At 39.8% G+C, this 24,655-nt stretch overlaps 1 protein-coding gene across 1 annotated transcript in view; it reads left to right on the forward strand.

Annotated features, from left to right (window-relative positions):
* Window positions 1-5,329: 5,329 nt before the first annotated feature.
* Window positions 5,330-24,655, forward strand: part of LOC137502198 (mediator of DNA damage checkpoint protein 1-like) — a 256,189-nt gene continuing 236,863 nt past the window's right edge. The window contains exons 1-3 of the mRNA XM_068229239.1: window positions 5,330-5,380; window positions 5,743-5,833; window positions 19,739-19,840. Coding sequence (XP_068085340.1) covers window positions 5,379-5,380; window positions 5,743-5,833; window positions 19,739-19,840 — 195 coding nt within the window. The 5' untranslated portion in view covers window positions 5,330-5,378. The remainder of the gene's footprint in view (window positions 5,381-5,742; window positions 5,834-19,738; window positions 19,841-24,655) is intronic.

Here is a 24,655-nt window from a genome sequence, read left to right on the forward strand (position 1 = left end):
TGGACCTTTCTTTGTCTTTGTTGAATCCCTAAACGAGCAAAACATCGGCAATTTGCATCCTATGGCACTTGGTCGCCGTTTTTATGAAACCAAACTCAATGTCAAGTCGATTCAACGTAAAGGACGTAATCGACTACAAGTTACCTTTCATACGGCTTCTCAAGCAAACGCATTTTTGAGTAATCCCATGCTTGAAACCCTCAAAATTAAAGCGTACATCCCATCCTCACAAGTGTTAAGAGTTGGCATTATTCGCGGTGTTGAAAAGGGGTTATCGAATGACGACATATTGCAGTACTTGGAATCCGAGGCACCGTGAAAAGTGTGCAACGACTTAATCGCCGTGCCGTCCAAGATGGGGAAACCCAATACCTGCCTACGGGTTCAATAAAAATTGTTTTCAGATCACAAGCATTACCCTCCCATGTCGCCTTATATAAGGTGTACATGGAAGTGGAACCCTACATCTTTTCACCTATTCGCTGCCGCAAATGTCAGCGCTATGGCCACACCATTCGACAATGTCAAGCGAAAACTGCTCGTTGTGGGAAATGTGCTCAACAACATGAAACCCAAGCATGTACGGAGCAATTTACGCAATGTGCGTACTGTAAAAAAATCATGTCACAGGTTCATCAATTTGTCCAGAACATAAATATCAGGTCACCATTAAAAAATTAATGAGTACTGAGCACATATCCTTTCCCGAAGCCAAAGCCCGAATCGCCCTCCCCATTTATCATTCTGAGCAACAAGACCTTCAGTTCCCTCCTCTACCGTCAAATCCCCCATCCCCTTCGACTCCCAATCCGCGTAAGCGCAAATTCACCCAAGTAATCATGCAATCTCCCCCTCCTACACCTGAACCCGGTTTCGATCGCCAAGGATACATGGCCATTCTGCGAAACGAACCGTCAGTTCCAGTACATTCGATTCCATCCACGAGTGCCATGCAACAACCCCTGTCAATAGCATATCCCTCAAGTGCGCCCTCATCTGCTAGGCAGCCACCCTCTGCAACCCCTCAAGATACACACTATCCTCCTTCCAAGGAACGCCTACAACAAGAAATCCAGCAATTGCTGGTAATGTTAATTCAAAGTATGGGTTACGAGCCTCAACTTCACCATGTCTTATACAAGTTACGAGACTCCATCATGAATATCCTAGCATGATTACTTTACTTCAATGGAATTGTCGAAGTGCCGCCTCTAAAAGACATGAGTTACAAATTTTGTTGAATGAAACACGAGCTCATTTTATCTGTTTACAAGAAACGTGGTTTCAACCGCATATCCCTTTTCGTTTACGAGGTTATCAAGTTTTCCGACATGATGGTAACGGCTTTGATGGAGTTGCCACATGTGTACATACTTCCTTATCAGTTACACAATTATCTTTACAATACATCATCCCGCACACTTATGCTGTAGGAATAGTACACCATAACACCTGTTTCATCAACATCTATTGCCCTCCCCACATTTACATTACTCAGAACCAATGGACGCATTTTATCCAACAATTAGACACATTTCCACATCTTTTTCTTCTCGGAGATTTTAATTGCCACCATACTGAATGGGGATGTATGGTAGATACAATCAAAGGTTCCAACTTACTTACTATTTCAACTCATCAGAATTTGTTTCTCTTAAATGACGGCTCCCTGACCCGTTTAACTCCGCCTGGATCTCCACCTAGCGCAGTAGACCTTACTTTCTGCCGCACCACTATGGCCCCTGTTACCACCTGGCATACATTATCTGATACGCACACTAGTGACCATTTCCCCATTATCATCACATATGGTGTTCACCCACCACATTCCCAATTTCAGGCACCCTTCTGTATAAGTAACGTCCGATCTTATAAAAACTTCAATGTCTCTATTACCAATCATACCTCAATTATATCTTGCAGCAGAAACATAAGTCCCCTCTTTCCTTTTCCCTTTTACTCCCTTATTTAACCCAATATTTAAACATGTTTCATCCGTGTCGACCATTAAAAGTGACAACCCATCCACAGCAATACGAACTAAACTGGTGGGATAACGAATGTCACGATCTTATTCAAAAGCGCAAACAATTATTCAAACAATATCGCCAATCGATGACGCAGCAGCATTATTTTCAATTGCGAAACCATATCGCGAAAACAAAACTCGTTTTTAATGCAAAAAAGCGAAAAGCTTGGCAGTCTTTTATTTCTCAATTAACTCCACAGCTTCCAGCATCGAAATTTTGGAACGCGATCCGCATGATCACGAGAACCTTCCAATACCAAACTTCTTCTGCTTATCCGCGACAAGTTCTAGAAGATTTTTTATACACCCTTACCCCTGTTACCGTCAATCCACTCTTTCTACCCACCTCATGGACTCACTCTTGTTCTTTCATTTCCCTTTTGAATCCAATTACATATAATGAATTACACTCTGTATTATGTACCGTCAATAGCTCATCACCAGGACCTGATGCAATTACTTATCAAATGCTCAAGGCTTTACCCCCCATGTCCACATTTATTTACTCAAATATTATAATAGTATTCTCGAGACATTACATGTACCAGCATCATGGAACGAGTTTTTCATCACACCCATTCTGAAACCAACAAAACGGCCTACTGAACCTGCCAATTTCCGAGGCATAGTTCTGGGATCGCGTATACGCAAAGTTTTTTGTAAAATCCTTATGAAACGAATGGCGTGGATATTGGAATATCACTCGTTATTACCCAAGTATCAGTTTGCCTTTCGACGGGGTAATAGTACACATGACCCTACATTATTTTCTTACTCGACATCTTATTAGCAAAATGGCGGAAACAATCTACCGTAGCAGTGTTTTTGGATATTAAAGGTGCCTATGATGCTGTATTATTGCATATCCTCTGGGAGAAATTACTTAGTGCTGGAATCCCCTTCCAATTTATTTCTATTTTAAATCAACTATTTACTAACCGCCGATTAACTATTAAATCTCCTCAACACACGATTGATAGCCGTTACACATCACAAGGTTTACCACAGGGATCGATACTCAGTGGAATTTTGTTTGCCCTTTACATGAAAGAGCTCGAATCCCTTGTTTTACCACACGCCCGTATTCTAGCTTACGCGGATGATTATGTTATTTATTGTGCTGACTCCCACATTGACCTTTGTGGAGACAAAATATCTCAGGTTTTAAGTTTAGTATTTCAGTGGCTAACGGCCCACGGACTTTCCCTTTCCATACCTAAATGTGCAGCAATGATCTTTACACATAAACGAACCTTTGATAAAAGCCCTATTGACTTTGATACCTATAGCATTCCCTTGGTTTCACAACACTTATATTTAGGAATATATATCGACCAAAAACTCACATGGCAAACTCATATAAGACACCTTATTAGGAAATCTGATCGTTATCTCACCATTTTACGAACGGTAACGAAACGTGCATGGGGTGCTGACCCTCTGTCAGCACTACAGCTCTATCATGCAACCATTCGGTCCATACTTGATTATAGCGCCCATATTATTGATTTAACCTCTAAACATAGTTTATTAGCGTTGGATCGTCTCCAATTTTCAGCACTACGTATCAGTGTGGGTGCCCTCCGTACAACACCAACTAACGCTTTATTAGTAGAAACTACGGAAGAACCACTGTACATCCGCAGGATAAAACTTTCTAAAAAATTCTTACTTAAACATATCAGTAGAACGAACTCCCTTATTGTCCCTAAATTACAATTATTATATGAATATTATCAACAACGTCCTCCTCCCAATCATCGGTATCCCGCCATATATATGGCTTATGTTGAAATCCACCATCTTACTGAGACTATATTTCGTACACCACGTATTAATACGTATTCATACCACTATGATATTCAAACATTCCGTCCCTCTATTATCATAGCCCCTTCCGATGCATCAATCCAATCAATGTCTGTACCTTATCCCACATTATATGCTCATAAGAAATTTAAAAGTCTCATATCTACACCCGATTACCACCTATTTACCGATGGGTCAAAATCGAATACTGGAGTCGGAGCAGCATTTTACGATCCACAACTACTCATTAGCTTTAAATACCCGTTACCTAATAATTTAACTATTTTTACAGCAGAATTATATGCCATATATCAAGCCCTTGTATATGCACAACAGTTGCCATCCAAAAAAATAAATATATTCAGCGATTCCCAAAGTGTTCTACAAGCTCTGCATTCACTCGCCCCTCATACAAATACATATGTCTACGAAGTCAAGTCTCTCCTATTTCGACTTGAAACATCCGGTTTTGTTATAACGCTAATATGGATTAAAGGGCATAATCGGCACGTAGACAACGATATGGCCGATATAGCAGCGAAAGACGCTAGTGCAGATACCGCGAATATATTACAAATCAAAATTCCGATTTCCGACTTCTTTCCAGATATCAAAGCTGCAGCTCAACACACATGGTGCACACAATGGCGATTATCTGCTCGTACGAAAGGACAATATTACTACCAACTTCAACCGAGTATTCCCACACTACCGTGGTTTGCAACTGGTACGTATACACGACGTCACATTACTAATATCATCCGACTACGATTTAATCATGCCTTAACCCCAGTATATTTAACTCGATTTCACATTACGAACGACCCAACTTGTTCCTGTGGAGAATCTGAGTGCGATAGTGACCACCTGTTCTTTCATTGCCCCCAATATGCACATCACCAGACCATTTTGATGCAGAAATTACTTAAAGTTCAAGTATCTTTCCCTACACGACTTTCAGTTTTGTTGCACCAACCTTCGCCTACGATCATTACTATTTTAAATGAGTACCTTGATAACACTCGCATAAAATTGTAATCACGATTTAGTTTTGCAGTTGGTTTTGTTCCGACATGTTTGTGAGGTGGCACTTCTCAATGTCCCTGGTGAGTAGATACTGTTTCAAGGTTCTTATTATTTTCCGATCTCGTACAGCGTCACACGTTACTCCTATTCCAGCTTACTAAGTTCTTTGTGTCTTTGCTCAGTCCCGAATGTACTACCTCCATAACCCTCCTCATACCCGATATAATCTTACTTCCTTAAGTGCATCTATCTACGTGTGATCATGCTAAAATCGGACATTCGTGTAGTAAACGTGTGTTTTTGTGATATAAGTGTAACATATTAATGATCTTGTGACTGGGAAAAAGTCTTTTGAATCCCAAAAAAATATCCGCAAGACAAGACAAGACGAAGATTTCTCTACATGCTATAGATTCTCTTAGGTTTGTTTGTAATTCGGCAACCAGCGCGGTTTATTGTTCAATTGTTTCAGTGTTTTGATGCAGCTCTTGTGATGTGTGTTTTGATATGAACAATGTAAGTATACAATTTAAAAATATGTTTTCGGCTCGAGGGTATAAATCTGAATATACTAGACGTATTTGGATAGTAACTCCGCGATTTTCTATCATTGCGTCAGATGATGAAAAATGCATTTCGGGAATTACTCAGTTAGGACGCGGTAAAGCAGTGAGAAGAGTCCTGTGATACGAACGGGGAAATTTTGATCTTTCAGATCATTTTCCAGAAAATTTGGATGTGGACAATTGTGTGCTACACAGACTTTTCGACTTCTTTTCTGCATGTATAGTTAATATTATATTTTAACCTCTTTACTACATCGTTCGGCAACTGGACTAAATTATGAATATTGATGGTATTTCATCTGAATTTTGCAGGGATTCATCAATGGAGATACCGAGCACGCAAGTTTTAGATGATTTTTTACCTGATGACTCACCTCAGAGCAGTCCTGAGAAGAAGAAACAGGTATATGTTTACTCATTTTGATACATGAACAGTAGATTGTTACATCATTAGTTGTTCATGAAAGTTGATTATACGATTTCAAAGTGTAGGGTATGCTACTAAGCTGTTTTACAAGGGGAAATTAATAATTTGGGAGCCAAGTGACTGTGTAAGTGTGGGTAATAGTGGCATATCCATGTGTGGCTGGGAGGTATGACCAGTCGTATGGAAGGTAATGGATCGAAATAGCATTGTGAGATACGAGGTACACTTTTGCTTCCTCACCGTCGATATTTTATTATTAATGAATTTTCTGTGCTATAAGAGCGGAGAGATTTTGTTCGACTCTTGCAAACCATAAAATGATACTCTTCACATTTCTGGCCACATAATGTGCAAATACATTGATCATTTGTGCGATGAAACTTTTTGTTAACACATAGTTTATGGTGAAATCCATGTATCGCTAGCCTAATGATAGCATGTCCTTGTATTTGGTTTGCTCTGGTCCAATCCCTGTATATCATTGCGTCCATCCCAAAGATATTGTAGTCTTATCTCTGCTTTCAGTTTTCTTTCTGCTATTAGTTCATTGTACAGTCCGGTGGAAGGTAGTTGTAGTTTGATCTTTAATTCTCCTTGGAAAAACATTTCTCTTGTCAGGGCATAGATCATTCTGTTTGGTGCAAATTTTCCAGATCCAGTGGGTGGTGTGAATAAAAATTAGCACGCACTCTTTACTCGTGAATTTAGAGCAGGCACTTGCAATGAAGTAAATAAAAACCGCCTGTCGGAAGCAGTCACTGTGACTGTCGCTCGAGTAGCAGAGTGGGCGTTCCAGATTTCTGGTGAATAAAGCTGAAGCAGGCACTCTTTCTGGTAAGCGCCTGTTCATGTTTCCTTGAGCTAGCTCAGTAGGTGACTCCTAATGATAATGTCAAGTTCAATAGCATGGCAGAGGTAATGGTGGTGGTTAATCGGAAAAGAAAATTATATAAACTTCGCAGAGAATCATCTCAACTTGATTACAGAGTGTTATATAAGTCCAGTAAGGAGCATGCGGAAGAGCCTCCGTCGCTCAGACGGCAGCGCGCCGGCCTTTCACCTTTGGGTTCCGTGATTCAAATCTTGGCCACGCCATGTGGGATTTGTGCTGGACAAAGCAGAGGCGGGACGGGTTTTCCTCCGGGTACTCCAGTTTGTCCAGTCTTCATTCCAGCAGCACTCTCCAATATCATTGTATTTCATCTGTCAGTCATTAATCATTGCCCCAGGGGAGTGCGACAGGCTTTGGCAGCCGGCACGATTCCTATCCTCACCGCTTCATTCGTTCCATTCCTGACCCAGTCAGATGACTGGAAACTGGCTGTGGATTTTCAAGAAGTATGCTGAATGGTTAGCGGAGCATTTCCTTAGGCACTCCAAAGAAACAAGAGGTGGTGCACTAACAAATGAAGAAAAAATGTAAATCTTCTTGTGTAATGTTGGTGACCCTGGGTTTCAGAGTGGAGTTGGTGAAGATATCTCCGAGAACTGTGTCAAAAACATTTTCGCAGGTTTTGACATGAACAGAAATGAAAGCAGATTATTAGATAAATTTCTAGCAAATTTTGTTTAGATGCAGGAAGCACGGGCTAAGTGGCAAGAATGTTTGAGCTTCACTTATGCTGTCGGAACTTTAGACTGTACTCGTGTACAACTTCAGAAGCCACGTTCATGGGAATGACTACATTTACAGAAAAGGCGTCCCTATCATTAATGCACAAGCCACTTGCAATGGAATGGAAGAATTCAACCAGTGTAGATGAATAACGGCCTGACTCTGTCTATGACTCCCGAATTTGGAGAAACTCCGATGTTTGCAGAGTTATGACGCCACTGTAGGAAGTCGAAGGGATGACAACTTCTGCAGATCTTACAACTTCCATACGTCGCGCCGACACAGATAGGTCTTATGGCGACGATGGGGTAGGAATGGCGTAGGAGTAGGAAGGGAGCGGCCGTGGCCTTAATTAAGGTACAACCCCAGCATTTACGTAGTGAAAATGGGAAACCACGGAAAACCATCAAGGCTGCTGACAGTGGGGATTGAACCCATTATCTCCCGGATGCAAGCTCACAGCTGCGCACCCTTAACAGCACGGCCAACTCATCCAGTCCTGCAGAACTGGCTCCTTAAAAATTTCATTCAATTGTCAATATATTGTTTTCATCATAATTAATGTTTGTTATATACATTATAGGCCTACCCTTTTCCTCAATTTATTAATGTCGTAATATTCAGGCTATGATTTCCTACCTTTGGTACATACCAATGGTAGGGTTATTCTCCCCCTGCATCAGATTCATCTGCCGCTTCTCCCATTATTTTAACGATATGCATTTGTTACCCGTACGCTTTAATTCTACTTTATATATCAGTCTTGTTTTCATGTTTTGTAATTTTTTACCAACAGTTGTTGGACGGAAATTCTTCATTGCTTTTCCCACCTCTGTGGGGTCCTGGGGGGGTGTGGATTTGGCCCTGTTTTACGGCCGGATGCTCTTCCTGACACCAACCCTAGGTGGAGGGATTTAATTACTATTGTGTGTTTCTGTGATGGTAGCCTAGTGTTTTGTGCGAATATGAAGAGGAAAGTGTTGGGACAAACAAAAACACTCATTCTCCGGGCCAGAAGTATTAATCAGAGGCGATTAAAATCCCCGACCCAGCCGGGACCCTCTGAACCGAAGGCCTCAATGCTGACCATTCAGCCAATCAGACAGTTGTTGGACGGAAATGTTTAAGTTAAATTTAGCGAGTAGTTCACACTGAACTGCATTTATTGCACTTGTTTTCTTGTGCTTCTTATCCGGTAAGTGTGACTTTGGAAACATATTTACCGGGAGAGTTGGCCGTGCGTTTAGGAGTGCTCAGCTATGAGCTCGCATCCGGGAGATAGTGGGTTCGAATCCCACTCTCGGCAGCCCTGAAGATGGTTTTCCGTGGTTTCCCATTTTCACATCAGGCAAATGCTGGAGCTGTACCTTAATTAAGGCCACGGCCGCTTCCTTCCCATTCCTAGGCTTTTCCTGTCCCATCGTCGCCATAAGATCTATCTGTCGGTGCGACGTAAAGTAAATAGCAATAGAAAGCATAATTGTATGTTCCTTAAATTGGAGATAAAAGCGGACTGGAATTCCACACTGTCGTCTTGCCATGTTAAGCATTGAACTACTCGGAAGTCATCGAAGTGTTATCACAGTCTAAGGTGTTATATACATGGCACGTGCACAACCTTGATCAGTGACACTGAGTGGCTGCTCCAGACTCTCGAGTGTACGCTGTGCTTCCGCTCTATATTTTTATTCACCGCTAATGCGGAGTGGAAGCTCATTGGCAGGAAGACGCTCAGGCACTCAGCGAGCACACGCTCACTCGCTTAGACTCATTTTTATTCACACCACCCAATAGCTCTTATAAGGAATTTTGTTTTGACATTTTCAGTTTGCTAAGATCAGAGGTGTTTAGTTTCTCTCGAATGAGAGTGAGGCCATACGGAACTATAGGCATTATTGCGGTTTCAAAAAATGTCATAGCTGTCGCTAGTGCAAGGGGTGTTATATTCTTAATATTATAAATTGCACATACGGCTGTTGTCCTTTCTTTGATGTGCATGCTGTAGTGTTATTCCAAGATATTTACATTTTTTGACACTTTCCAAATGTTCATTTTCTAGTAATATGATGTCATTTCTTGAGTTTCTTCCCCCTTTTCTAAAAGTCATTTGCTTCGTTTTATCTAGATTTATTTTGAATTTGTTGTTCTGTGCCCATTGTTTAAGGTTGTTTAAAGCTGATTGCAGGTCTTCTACGTTGTACGAACCTAGGACCATATCGTTAGCATATAGAATAAGCAATGTTTCTTTAGTTCCTTCCAAAATTTTTCCTATGTCAGCAGTTACAATGTCGATATTTTGGCAAAGGGATTAGAATTCGTATAGAGGTGTGCGTATTACTCTGTCATCACTGGTCTGCTTACAGTGAATATGCCAAGCGGAGGGACCCTCAAGGTGTTAAGACATTTTCAGGTGTCTGTGTATAGTAATTTATTATCATTGGTCTGTTTATTGTATAGACCTACATGGTGAGTGAAGGCAGGCATAAAGTGTTTGACTTCGTTCTGGTGTGTGTGCATACATTCAAATTTGGTACCCACCTAGTGTAGGCACATAACTTTGCAAAGAAATATATATTCATTTTACCTTAAAATCCTTTTAGAAGAGAAATGTGTTCATTATGAATGCCAGGGACCCACCACCCCACCCAAAAAGGTACATTTACTTTTATAACCGAATGAAAGATTTCATGCGCCGTTGTCCATTAGCCGACAGGACATCATTACCAGAATTTCTAACTCGCTTGCTTCCGTTACCAGCCCGCGCAAAATAAAAGCACACCCAAAGGCTCTGTTAGTAGCTGTAACCTATCTTTGCAGACCTATGTATCGGCAATAGCTTAGCACGCTCTATCGTCGGGTCATGATGTCATGTTCCAAGATGCTCAAGCTCTTACCCACACTAGACACTACAGGTCCAGGATTATACGGAAAGCTGTGGGAATACGTAGAAGTCCTAACAATTTCAACAGGGACACCGGCTATCAATTAAGTAATACCTGGTTGCCAGTCATTAAGAATTTTCGTAGGTAGTTCCCTTCCCTGTCCCTTCACTGTTGTTATTTCGTCTTGGTGTTTTCCGAATTTGTACGTTCCTTTTCGCCAGATGTTTCATTCCAGACTTGTGTCTATATCATACACCTGTCTATGTCATATGTTACGCAAACACGTTATGTGAACTGCTTAGTCTGATTGTGGTGGTTCGGTCAGCTTCTGCTTCGAACGCTAGCGTTGTGCCACGTCCTGGCGTCCATCTGGTGGTGAATGAACGTACCATTTCCACTTCTATTATAACGTCCAAATTTCAGTGTCATTGTTTAAGAAGCCTTTCTCGTGGTCAGTCGAGATTTCTTCCGAGGACGCAGAGCACAGTTCTCTGCGAAACGTTAAGAATTTCACCTTATTTTCTTGACACCGCTTAAGCCCAAAAGCCTATACAGTATCATGTCTATAAGTACGGGCTGTGAAAGCATTAATGGCAACATAAATTTACAGGTTTCCTCTTGTACAGTGTGTTTAACTTCTACTGTGGACTGCAAGCTTAGCTTGAACTGGTAGATATGTCATGTGACTGTGGTGTCCCTTCACTGAATTGATGAGAATCGGATTCTTAACAGCTCTCATACGTGGCAGTGGTGTGCTGCCTTCTCTTCAGATATTGCAGATGAGTTGTCGCTACTTTCACTATCACTATTTCTGTCAAGACACGACTTTGAGACAATGCTGGCACACGGGGGATGATTTTCAATTAGTTCGACCACATGTCGACTCGACTCCCTTTCTTCCGAAGAGGAAGAGGAGAAACCTTTGCCACTGAAATAACGTAATGCATAATCTAAAATATCAGCCGGATTCATGACTGCTTCCTCAAAGGAACCTGTGTTAACTGTCTGGTAACAAGGTAACATGCTCGATTCAGCTGCTCCGTGTTGATTTCAGGACCTTGCAACTCGAAAGGGTAATTAAAGTTTTGTATATAACATTGTTGGCTTCGATGTGCACTTATTTGTGTAGATGTTGGTGTGCTTGTTCAGCAGAAGTGGCTAGTGCTATTTTCTCAAGATCTGTTGTTTTTTTCAGCATTGCTACCGAGATAACAGAACTCTGCTACTTTCTCGAGTCGCTCTTTGCTTATTCTTATGTCAGTTCTTTGTCTACCTCCCTTCTTTTCTATAATCATGACTTGTCTTGGTATTTATCTTTAGCTTGAGCTTTGTTATCTCTTGGTTTAAGACCCTGCGCATTTTATTTAGCTCCTTTTCCTAGTCTGCCATTATTACAATATTGTAATTACTAAAAGTACAATAGTCTGTACAAGACTATAGCTAGGTTACTCACAACTCCTATACTTTCAGTTCAGTGCAACCTTCAGTGCACTTCATGACACAACAGACGGAACCCAACAGAGTGAGCTCTAAGGAAATGGAAACATGTCGAAGGTATGCAGGATTTGAGGCTGTGATTGGTGGCGTTGTATTCAAACCAGTGTAGTGGCGAGAAGTGTCCAAAGTTGTACCTTCTGAGCTACAATGACCAGTAAACAAGAGAGTTATAATCATGATAAAATATCAAATAAAATATTATATTAAAACAACAGACTGTTTTTAATTATTATTAATAAAATTAAACCATTGGTGTCCTGATAGGACTGTTTAATGGTTACGTCACGCATTCCTATCTACGAAATGTCACTGTAAAATTTGTCACAAATGGAACATAATAATTGCTTTTACACAGTTGAAGTCTAAAATCTGCAAAATATTTTATTTTTGGAGAATATTATGTATACCTACTTTACAAGTCCTTTTGGTGCTACGCTCACAGTAACACACGTCTTTTGTTTGTCTTACACCAGTGGCGGCTCGTGCTGAATAATGTTGGTGGTTCTGCTCTGTGACGCCCAGTCCATTGCAGTAAGTGTAATAGACAAATCTAATTCGTATTGCATACGGGAAGTGTCAGCTGAGCTCGTGTGAATCCGTCCTCCAACTCCGAGGAAACGCTTTACTCCGTGTCCTTTCAGTGTGAAGTTCTCTGAAATGTACCGAAAAAATACAGGTAGACGTTCATCTCAATTTGTAAGACCCCGATTTCGAGGGACATCGACAATATAAATAACTGACTTGTACAAAAAACAACAATTAAAAGTTTACAAAAATTAAAGCCCCTCTTCCGCTTATCGAAAAAATGTTGATCTATTGACACATTCATATTTACAAAGGTTCCGAGTCCTGCATACATCTTTGGGAGCCGGCTTTCTCAATGGAGGGGGAACATCATCTGATGGTACTAACGTTTCTGTTTTCATTTTCATGACTACCTAACTCGGAAGAATTCACTACCATTACGGAGAAACATTGTCATGATTACTTGTAGGCCTAAGAACTCGCTCATTCGCTTCGTACGAGGGAGAATGTTTTCGGTCGTTGGATAGAATTATGCTGAAGTCCTGGTCATTTACACAAAAGATACACCTCCAATCTTAAGGTACATTGATTGAAGACTTAACATGAACAGTAAATTGATTTTGTGTTACTTAATCACAACCATCCTCTTTTATAGCGCATTTATGCTGTATTTAAGCTTTTGGGCTTTCTTTCTACTGAACAGAAGCATCACAACTATACTGTAGTATCTGAGAATGTTGACATGTAAGAATTTTAAACCATATCAATATCCGTACAGTTTTAAAAAATCTCTATTTACACTGATGAGTACAGTGGAGGGAGCTTTTCCCAAACAACTGAGATTTCAACAGGATTGTTGCTGCAGCGATTCTCTCACGGACGGTGGCGCTGTCCAGTGTATTATTTACTAACTCTATGGTCACGGGAGTAGGTCAGACGTACTGCCAGGCGTGCAGTTCATACAGAGCCTTATGGGCGACTCTTAGCCACCTCTGTTGTTTATAAGTTTCATTTCCGTATTGATAGATATTACTTTACAAAAAACAATATAAATATAAGTCACCACCTTATCAATACAAAATTTATTCACATTCAGCTAGTAAATATTGTCAAGACAAGTCTTAGCCACCTATCGGAAGAAAGCTGTAGTTAAGTGTGCTCTTCCAGTCGGCTGTGGCTCTCCTAATGTTCTGTCGTTTACAGATCTAAACAGGGTTGCCAGATCACCAGCAGCTGTATGGTATCGATTTTGGCTCGATATAGACACTCAGTATGAAGGATGGCATCGCTAATCGCTGTATATTACTGTATATCTTTCATTCTGGTGGTTCTGCAGCTCTGCAGATCGTATTATGGAGCCGCGCCTGTCTTACACTTTCAACAATTTTGTGAGTGATGTCTGTGTTCACTGAAGCTCTTTGCCTTCGTTTCATTGCTTCAGTTGTCAATGACATCATTTCCTGAATTGTATCGCAATATGTAAGATTTAATAGGCGACAAAATGATATGGCCAATGTACATAAGAAGAATTCTGTGGACTAGTGATTTTCGTTCAAACGAAAATAAATATCTATTGGTCCAGGGATCATGCTATTTTTCTTTCAACAAAAATATTTCTCTGTAATGTGCAGCATCAAGTTGTTGAATGCGTCCTTAGTTGTTTTTCCGTAGAGTTCCTGCCACATCACTATAACATGGTCATTTGCCTCATTGAAGAACGAAATAACATCGTGAATGCTATTGACCTCCATTTTGCTGTTTGAACTGGCCGCTCGAGTCATATGGACAAAGATAATGAGAATCCACAGACATAACACTCCCATTCCTCGGTGCTAGCCCTGGACCTCAAGAAATTAACAAAAGACGGAATCAGCAGCGGAATACGACATAAAGGAGTCCTGTCTACAGGCCTTAAGTATGTATTAATATTTCTCTAATAACGACGGTATTTCTTAATTTACCGCAGATTTTTCACCTCATTTAAGTAAAAGCAATTATTATGTTCCATTTGTGATAAATTTTACAATGACATTTTGTAGATAGGATTGCGCGATGTAACCCTGTTTAATAATAATGAGTAGGGGGCGGATTTCTATGACCAAGTCATATTTTTTCCCTTAACATTATATCTTATAGTCTTGTATTTTTGACACATTTCCATGCATGATAATCAAAATTAAACAGGTTTTATTGGGCATATAAATGCATATTTAGGCTTTCTTAAGTTTTACGGCATATTTTGAACAAAATATCATTGTAACAGCATATTTTGGTGATTTTCATTTGAATTTTGTTTTAGAAAAATCAGAATAAGCTCTGGAAATTATTTTTCAGGATAGACTGGAATATTTACTGAAGAACCATTCTAAAGTAGTGTATGGAATGTTTCTAACAGGTAGGAGCTATTGTTTGCTAGCTGGGTCAATTCATGGAAACCGGGCTATTGTTTACACGGAAGCAGAGGTAATTTGTCATTGTTCTTATTTCTCTCCTTCGCCCTTCAACACACTGAATGACCTTGGTTATTAGGGAGCTTCAGTCATTTAGTTCCTTTCAATATGCCTAAAATGAAAGTCTCAATTTGTGGGAAGTTGCAAAGTTTTGTTCCGCGCGTTCAGTGAAAACATATTCAGTACGGATGGAGTGATATTATTCTGTAAATTGTGTGAGGTAAAAGTTATTGCCGAAAAACGCTTCTCTGTGCAACAACACTGTAATACATAAGAATTGTGTAAATAGATATTCTGCACTCAAAAATAGGCAACGTCTGCTATTCGAAACCCCGATATCAAGTTCACATTGTTCACAATTTTCACAAGATCTCTGCAAGATGATGGTTTCGTCTAATATTCCTTTAAAGAAGCTTCAGACAGTTTCTTGAAAAATATAGAAAGCATCCTGTTCCCAACGAATCTACTCTCAGGAAGGACTATCTGACCCCTTGTTATGAAGAGATGTTGAATATAATGCGTGGCGTGGGAGACAGTAAAATATGGGTTTCAATAGATGAGACCACAGATGTGGATGGAAGATATGTAGTAAATGTGATTGTTGGCACGCTGAAGGAAGACGATTGAAAGTAAGTACTGGTCTCTTAAACCATTTTATAGTAATTAACCTGCCTGGAGATACGTTCCTCGTGACATGTAAAGTGCTAGAGAAGGCAAACCATTCCACCATTGCAGTTCTCTTCGACAGTTCAATGAATCTGTTGTGGCCAAACGGGGCAAAAAGAGAGCACATTTTTCTATTTGTAACTGACGCTGCTCCGTATATGATGAAGGCAGCCAAGGGACTTAAAATGCCATACCCGAAAATGATACATGTGACATGTCTTGCACATGTATTGCATAGGTCACCTGAAAAAGTAGCTACTCTGAAGTTGATAAATTAATATTGAACTGTGAGAAAGTGTTTGTCAAAGCTCCACTTCGCATTCAGAAATTTCAATGAGAAGCACCTTCACTATCCCTACCTCCCAAGCCAGTTATAACGGGATGGGAGACTTGGCTTGATGCCGCAGTGTTCTATTGCAACAACTTAGATGTCATGGAGAAGATCGTGAAGTCTTTTGATCCTGCAGAATCGTCCTCCGTAAGAACCACTCAAGATTTATTTTCAAGCATTACATTAAAAGCGGACCTGGCTTACATAAAGTTCAATTTTAATTCTTTATTTGGAGCAATCATGCAACTGGACGTTTCAGGTGCAGAACTAAGCGATGCACTGGATGTTGTAAAGTGCATTGAACAGGAATTAAAGCATGCGAATAGCATCTAGGGTGTGTAGAAAATTAGAAAATGTACTGGAAAAAATAGCGGACTTGTGTACCTGCGTGGAATAAGTGACATTCTTTGTGGAAACCCTTCATCTTCAGATTTCCAGGAATTTTCTCAAGTGATTTAACTCTATTCAAGGACGCTCTGTTACATCGTGTGATGTTGAAAGAAGTTTTTTTCCTCGCTACAAGACGATACTCAGCGACAACAGGAGGGGATTCTCACTCAACAATCCTAAGATGCATGTGGTCATAAATTGCAACAATTCTGATAATGGAGACTAGATCAGGTATGAAAGTTTCATTCATTCATTCAAATAACATATGTTTTGTGTATAAATTAAAACAGTGAATAATGAACAGTGAAAGTAACTGTAGTGTTTGTGTCTTCCACAGAGTTGGTCCTTGCCTAGGAGTATGAGTGTAACGTTAACGAGTTCATGAAATATTCATCATTTTAGTTGATTTTGGGTTAAAGATTTAGAAGAATTAAAACTTTTTTAACTCTAAATTAATTGCAGCCTGTAGCAATCGTAATAAAAATGTTTCTATGTAACGTAGATGCTATTCATTAAGTCTTATTTTGAATTTTATAGGTCAAATTTTTATGTTTTTTTAGGTCATAAATGCATACATATTTCATACTTTTTAGGTCATAGAAATCCGCCGCCTAATAATAAGTAAATAAGAGTGTAAAGAATGGATAGAGAGCACAGGATCTAAGAATAAGCAGTATGTAGCACACTGTTGCCAGCCATTGAGAAAGAAATATCTTGTTTCAATTAATTTGTATGGTACTGTATATATATCGCTCCTGTTAGATTCCTTACCTGAGCACCTATGTGTTTCCTAACTTTTCTGTTTCAAGGAGCCTTGGCTGCCTGATACATGCGGAGTAGTGTAGGCGAGCCAATGGAACAGAATTTACTCTTCCCAGAAAGACGAAAACTGTTATTAACAGGAGCAGTAGTTCACAAAATAAAACATGAACATTTAGAGGAACATTTACATTTTTCTGTGAGTAGGCAGGAAACTTCTTTCATTGATGACAGCAAGTTTGTATGTGGAATTTTCAGCAAAGTTTGTCTTAAGCATTCACCACAGAAAGGCAACTTGAGTTTGAGCACTCTCCTTAAAATATTATATGCCATTTTATGGCACCCCAATTGGTTACAATAATAATAATAATATAACCCAAGACCATTTTATTGTTGTTAATATACTTCTTTTCATGAATATTATTTAGCACATGGAGATAATACGTTAAACTAACACTTAAGAGGTTTTCTGGGATGGTGGGGTAGGAAGGAGCCTCAGAATTTGGTGAAGCCCATCACAGCCAGATAGTCAATACTAGCTTTTAATGAATACTAGCTGATGTACCCGTGCTTCACTACGGGATTCGACATTGTATATACAGAATTCTAGGTTAGGTAGTGTACACGTTGTGAGCAAGACTGTATTAAATTGTATAGCTCTTAATGTTACTCTAGAAACGCGACAGGGAAATCACCAAACGTCTTTTCTGGGTTAGGGAATTGTCATTGTAATGGTAGGCCCGCTTGCCTACCATCAGTCACAATCAGGTTGAGGAATTTCATTATAATGGCAGACACTCACTCTGTTTACATCCTCAAAAAGACTGCCATTACAGTGACGTCAGTAGGAATGGCGAGAGTAAAAGCAATGCTTTCATATGAAATACCGTACTCGATCAAATTAAAAACCACACATTTTGTCACTTTTAACGAACAGTACCACACTGCCAATCTAACAGGCCCAAGTTCCAGAGCTGGAATGAGCAGGCCGCAGACAGCCGTGATCCGTGAACACTCTTCGTCTTTTTTCCAGGGAGGGTGGGGTCGAATAGTGGAGAGTTCCAGGGTAACTATGCCCTTTTACTAATCTGTTTCCTAGGAGTACCCGATGAGTTGGAAAATCTCAATTCACTACACTGGCGGCGGAAAAATCTGACTTGGAGGCAAATTTTTCCTCCAAGCCAGAGGAGAAACGCCCTCTTTACTGCTAATTTGGAATAAAATGAATGTAGAATTTAATAAAAGTGAAGAGGAAGAAGCTCTTCTTAAGAAACGGCTCTTTCTGGGTTGAATTTTTGGTTATTTAGTGAATTGTGGTGATAAAATTTGGAATAGGCGTAAATTGTAATTCTAGACCAGGTCATACTACTACTACTACTCTGCGTTAAGTGTGCACACTGCTCTTTCAAAACAGCATGTCAGGGTATGAATCGAATAGCTGGAATACTGTGATGAACCAGTATGTTACGTACCAGCAGTATCAGAAAATGTATGAACCAGAACAATGTCTTGCTAAAGAAGAAAGTCTTATAACTCCCCAGCTAATTCCCGCCAGTATACAGTCAGGCTGTTATACTCGTTACGCAGCAGTAATCCCATCTATCGGAGTTGAGCGGCAGCATAAGAGACAAAGAATATCACAACAAACAATGGTCAGTGTAATGTTATTGTTGATCAATGTTATGCGCTTTCGATATTGTAGTTTTCTTCCGACTCTAAAACACCACTGTTATCATAGTTGGCATGGTACAACTGAATAAAACATAAATGATCGGAAATTGTATTCTCTATAACTTTTGTTATGTAGTACTCTTCGATGGGACAAATAAAATAGGTATTTAAAAATTAAATTTTAAGCGCCTTCCCCTAAACTACAGTTTAATCTAGGGTGAATGAAATGGTTTATAACTTAGACTGTAGTTTCTTATTCCCCGACTCTATAAACCGATTTTCATTAAATTCTGTTAACCCATTTTCTCGTGGCTCAGCGTTGATATGGACTAGCAACAAAAATACAACTTCATGAATATCTGTGATATCATAGCCGGTACGGTAACAATGTATGACACAAATGATCGGAAATTTAATTCTATATAACTTTAGTTATGCGGTATTTATCGATAGGACCACTAATAATATAAATATTTGAGTTACATTTTAGGCCTTCCCCTAAACTACCATTTCACTCAGCGTGAATAAAATAATTTATTGCCTAGATTGTAGCGGCTCACCCCCCACCTTAACATACCGATTTTCATTAAATTCTCTTCAGCCGTTTTCTCGTGATGCGTGTACATACAGACAGACAGACAGAAATTACGGAAAAGTAGAAAGTGCATTTCCTTGTTACTGTGGACAGGACTGATACAGAAATACCATTCTTTTCCACTTCTGAGCAATGTACAGACAAAACTCTTATTTTATATATATAGATAAGCAGATTTTGCATCATCACTTGATTATCCCTTCCCTTTACCTTTTTGTTTAGTTATGTCAAGTAATCTCTCCTCTCTTGTTACATCTCTGCTTGGGATGGTGAGTATTGTGTAGATTACGAGGTATAAAACTCAACACTGAGATTAGAGTGAACTACAGTCTCTTGGGATGATGTTTTTAAACAACATAAAGAGCAACATTAGGAATTAGACTTCATTAACATTGACTTGGCAACATGATTTTGTTACTCTGTGTAACATTCGTGAAATTAACTGTTATTGTATGTCTGTAAGGTGTAGCTTCATGTTTCTGTTGGCTTCTTTTTTTCAGGTTGGAACTTTGCGGATACAGGGCAGCTGTTACCCTATTTTCACAGGTGAAAATCGCATTGGTCGTGATCCTAAGAGATGCAGTATTGTCCTGGATGGAAAGGTCTGTACTTTTAATTTCTCCTTCTCATTTTCATTTTTAAAATTAGGATTCACTTGTTCAGACATGCCCAGAAATAAGTTCTGCTGTTTTTGTGATATATGAAAACAATATTTCCTTCAAAATGCAGTTATTTTGCGCCAAAATTTTGTGCTCTCATTGTTTTAAGATTTTCTTCTTCAGGCGAGTGCCTGAGACAAAGTTATTATTTTCATCATTTTCCAACTTCAGTTTCCCAGATGAGATGATTATCTTACAATGAGATGATTATCTTACAACTAGTGTACAAACCTGTTTTCAAAATTAGCCCTGTGTAATTGGAAAATTGAAATGAACGCTCTAGTGTACCTTAAGGCTGGGTCACACTTGGAAATATTCTAGCTGCAAGTTCTCCCTGATAGTAAAATTGCAAACAAAATTTCTGTCACATTAAGCGATAACATTCTGTTTCTGTGTTTCAGTAGACTAATTTGCTTGGTTTCTTTGTAATTTTTGTGGTGTTTTTTAATCATGTCCTCTTTTAGAACTTGGCAGATTTAGAAGAACCTAGAAGGGGCATAAAGAGCAGAGATGTGTATGGCTTAAGTGATATCCGTGTTTCATACAATCCCCAATTGCAATATTGCATAACTCTTCTTCTTCTCTCAACACCGTGCCGATTATCTAGGGAAGCATGTTGAATTGTTCAGAGTTATCTTAATTGGGCACTATGTAGCTGATTGTATAAAGGGGGAAGATGGCAGCAACTGGCAACAGTTTTGTTTCTGTACCTCCGACATATTACTTTCTTTCCCTAGCCTGTCTTGTGTATAGCAGTGTGTTGTGCTGTGGTTTTGTCTCCGCAACCTTTCCTGAAGCAAGAGAAGTGTTGTGTGATTTGGTACTACAATTGTGCTTCGTTGAGCAGCATTTTTTTCCTCCAATTTGTTGTATCTTTTCTCTGTGTACTTCACCATGCTCGTGTTTCTTTCAGTGAAAGGATGAAAGGTTGCCTTGCTTCCTTGAGTGTGGTGTACATTTTCTTACTTCTTCTTTCCAGCAACGTTCACTTAAATCTGGGGCCACTTAAGTTTATTATCAGAACACCCAGCGTCTGAAAAATAAATTAACTGACTGTGTACTCAGTGAACCTGAATTGAGCAAGTTTGATATCTTATGTTTCACTGAAACATGGTTACCTGATTTTAGTTTGGATGGTGAACTTCCATTCTCATCTAACTTCTCAGTGTTTTGTGAAAACAGGGTACTGGTAAACGTAAGGGTGGTGTAATGATGGCATTTAGTAATAAACTAAAAGCCCGTCACAGACCCGACGTAGAAACTGAATGTAAGTTAAGCTTGGTTGAGATTACGATCTCTGGAGGAAAATAAATGTTAGTTGGCTGCTTCTACCTTCCATTCTCTGGTACAATCACAGTGTTAGAAGATTGCTTTAATTCTATGGTTTAGGTTGTGAATAAATCCAACGATATAGGCCTAGTGCTGTTCTGAGATTTCATTTCGCACATATCCTGGTAATCTATAATCTACAACTGCTGGAACAGTAACTGACCCAATGAACTTTTTTATTTTGTCCAACTTCATAAAAGGTCTTCATCTACATAATTTCTGCTTAAAATCCACCAGAAATCTAGCAGTGTTGGACCTCATTCTCTCTGTGGTAACTAGTGTTAGTGTGTCTGTTGGCAGGAATATTCTTAGTGCTGACCATGACTCAAACGGAGCTATTCTCAGCCTACCTACTTATCGACATAAAGGCTCGCAAACCGCTGCGCGGCAAGCTGGCTGGCTGTCAATCAAGACTTGTCATCTCTCCCTTGGTGTGCTGCTTATCAGCCGAGTGTGACGCCCACAGCGCTGTTTCTTTTTGAGGATATACGAAGATGGTTTGAAAAGTTCTCGGAATCACCACTAGATGTCAGTGCTAGAGCAACGAGGTTACCGCGCAATAATCACACATCCTTTGTGAGTGAACACGTGGCGCGTCATTGCTCTAGCTGCAGGAGTGTGGTAGTGACAACTCTTTGTTGTTGTTCCAGTGTAGTGATTTGTGAAAATGAAAAAACTGAGATTCGAGCAGTGATTAAATACTTTGTAAAGAAAGGTATGAAAGCAAAGGAAATTCATGCCGACTTTCAGAACACACTGGGGGACTCTGCTCCTTCATTTTCAACTGTTGCCAAGTGGACCAGCGAGTTTAAATTTGGTCTGGAGAGCTTGGATGATGATCCACGTAGTGGACGGCCAAAAAGTGTTACGACCCCAGAATTTATCGCAAAAGTGCATAAAATGGTCATGGAGGATCGTGTGCTGAAAGTGCGGGAGATTTGCTGAAGCTGTAGGGATGTCTTCTGAACGGGTATATTATATTTTAACCGAATTGGGTATGAAAAAATTATCCGCAAGATGGGTGCCACGGCTCTTGACATTGGACAACGAACGCACCAGATTGGAAATGTCCGAACAAAGTCTGGCCCGTTTTCAGTGCAACCAACAAGATTTTTTGCGCCGGTTTTTGACTACAGATGAAACTTGGGTCGACTACTATACCCCAGAGACAAAACAGCAGTCAAAGCAGTGGAAACATGCTGATTCACCACCACCAAAGAAAGCAAAGGCAGTGCGTTCGGCCGGAAAGGTCATGGCCTCAGTTTTCTGGGATGCAAAAGGCATTCTGCTGATAGATTATCTTCCTACTGGCCAAACAATTACGGGGCAATACTGTGCAAACCTCCTAGACCAACTACAGGAAAAGATACGTGGAACAAGGCCTGGTTTGGCAAGGAAAAAGGTCATCTTTCAAAAGTGTTATTGCCATGGCAAAACTTCATGAAATGGGGTACAAATTGTTGCCACATCCACCTTCACCTGATTTGGCACCATCAGACTTTCATCTATTCCCCAAGCTGAAAATTTTCCTCGGTGGATGGAGATTTTCTACAAGGGAAGAACTGACAGCCGAATTGGAGAGGTATTTTGCAGGCCTGGAGGAATCTCATTTTTGAGATGGGATCAAGGCATTGGAACATCGCTGGACCAAATGCATTAGTCTACAGGGAGACTATGTTGAAAAATAAAAGCAGTTCCACCGAGGTAAGATACTTAATTCTAGTACATTCCGAGAACTTTTCAAAGCACCTACATAATATTTACCCCAATTAAACAGCACGTACTTTCCTCCAAATCCAGATCACACAAATATCACCCATGGCCGAGTGCCGAAACTAAACTGCTACTTAAGAACAAAATCCGTGGGTGGTCACTCTGGAAGTCTATTCCCAATCCACACACATACAACACTTTAACACACTTCAAGAAAATTTCAAAATCGCTTCTTAAGAATGACTACTACCGGCACATGACTTCTATAACTGGTAACCTTAGAAACAACTCTAAAAAGTTTTGGACCTTCATTTCATCCTGTAGAAAGTTTCCCCAAGTACCAGTGACTCTGAAACTATACACTGTAGTGATGATGTCCCAACTGAATTAAGGTCACAAAAAATTCAATGAGTACTTTCACTCTAATTTTACCCCTCCCGCGCCTATCACCGAACTAAGACAGACAAATAGTATTTGCAGTAGTTCACTGTCACAAATGTCAAGGACCCCTAACGAAGTTCTAAATATTCTCAATAGGCTCCGAACAAATCCTCCACTGTACCGAATGATATTAGTCCTATATTCGTCAAAAATACAGTACTTCTGCAGCTCTCTGTGCACCATTATCTAGTGTTTTAAACTTGTGTATGGCTTCTGGTACATTCCCTGACAGTTGTACACAAGTTGGTATCAAACCTATTTACAAATCTGGCAACAAATATGATATTGCATCATACTGCCCAATAACTATCATCCCAGTGTTATCCTTTATCTTTGAAATTTTAATGTTCTTTTATAAACAGCTGTACCTCTCTGAAGAACAACACAGATTCACTCCTGGATTCACTAACCTCACGGTTCTGAGTCACTACATCAGCTAGATGTAATCTACATAGATCTGACCAAAGTATTCAACTCTGTGGATCACATGCTTCTTCTTCTTCTTCATAAACTCACTGTCTGATTTAATATCCAGGGCCGCATCTTCTCTAGGTTGGTCTCCAGCAGGAAACAAAGAGTGTTACTCGCTGAACCTGTCTCATCGTGGGTTATCTGTGTTATCAGGTGTATGTCAGGGTGGTATCCTTGGACACCTCTTTGTTTCCTATATTGATGAGGTAAGTCTTTGCACTCAAAACAATCAGTGTTCCCTCCTCCTTTACACAGACGACTTGAAGATCTTAAGGCAAGTGTCTACGTATGATGACGGTCGTGAATTACAAAGTGTTCTGTATTTGTTTAGTGACTGGTTTAAAACATCAGAATCTTTTTCCCAATGATAAGGAGTGTAACACAATATCCGTTTCATTGTTAAAGCGGGGAATGAACACTGTCTGTACCATCCAGAGAAATACACTGTAATCAGCTTCTGAGAAAAGAGACGTAGGTGTTATAACTGACCTTCCCTGCTCGTATCGAGTCCGTAAAATCCCGAGGTGTGCATTCTTTACAGGTTCACTGAAATTAATGCCTTCAAATTATACTTATCTATATTCTCCCCATTATTGAGTTTTGTTTCCCTATTTGGTCCTCATCTGCTATAACAAACATATCTCAACTAAATAGTATTTTTAACATTTTTATTGCAAAGACTCATAATCTTGTTTTTAGGAATATAACTAAATCTAAAATCTCGAACTACCTGAGTATACTTGACCTGACAAGCAGTTTACAGTTCTCCGATTCCTCTCCAGGATTCCACTTTCTTCCGTGCTT

This window comes from Anabrus simplex, chromosome 9 (assembly GCF_040414725.1).
Source record: "Anabrus simplex isolate iqAnaSimp1 chromosome 9, ASM4041472v1, whole genome shotgun sequence".
NCBI classification, from domain to species: Eukaryota; Metazoa; Arthropoda; class Insecta; order Orthoptera; family Tettigoniidae; genus Anabrus; species Anabrus simplex.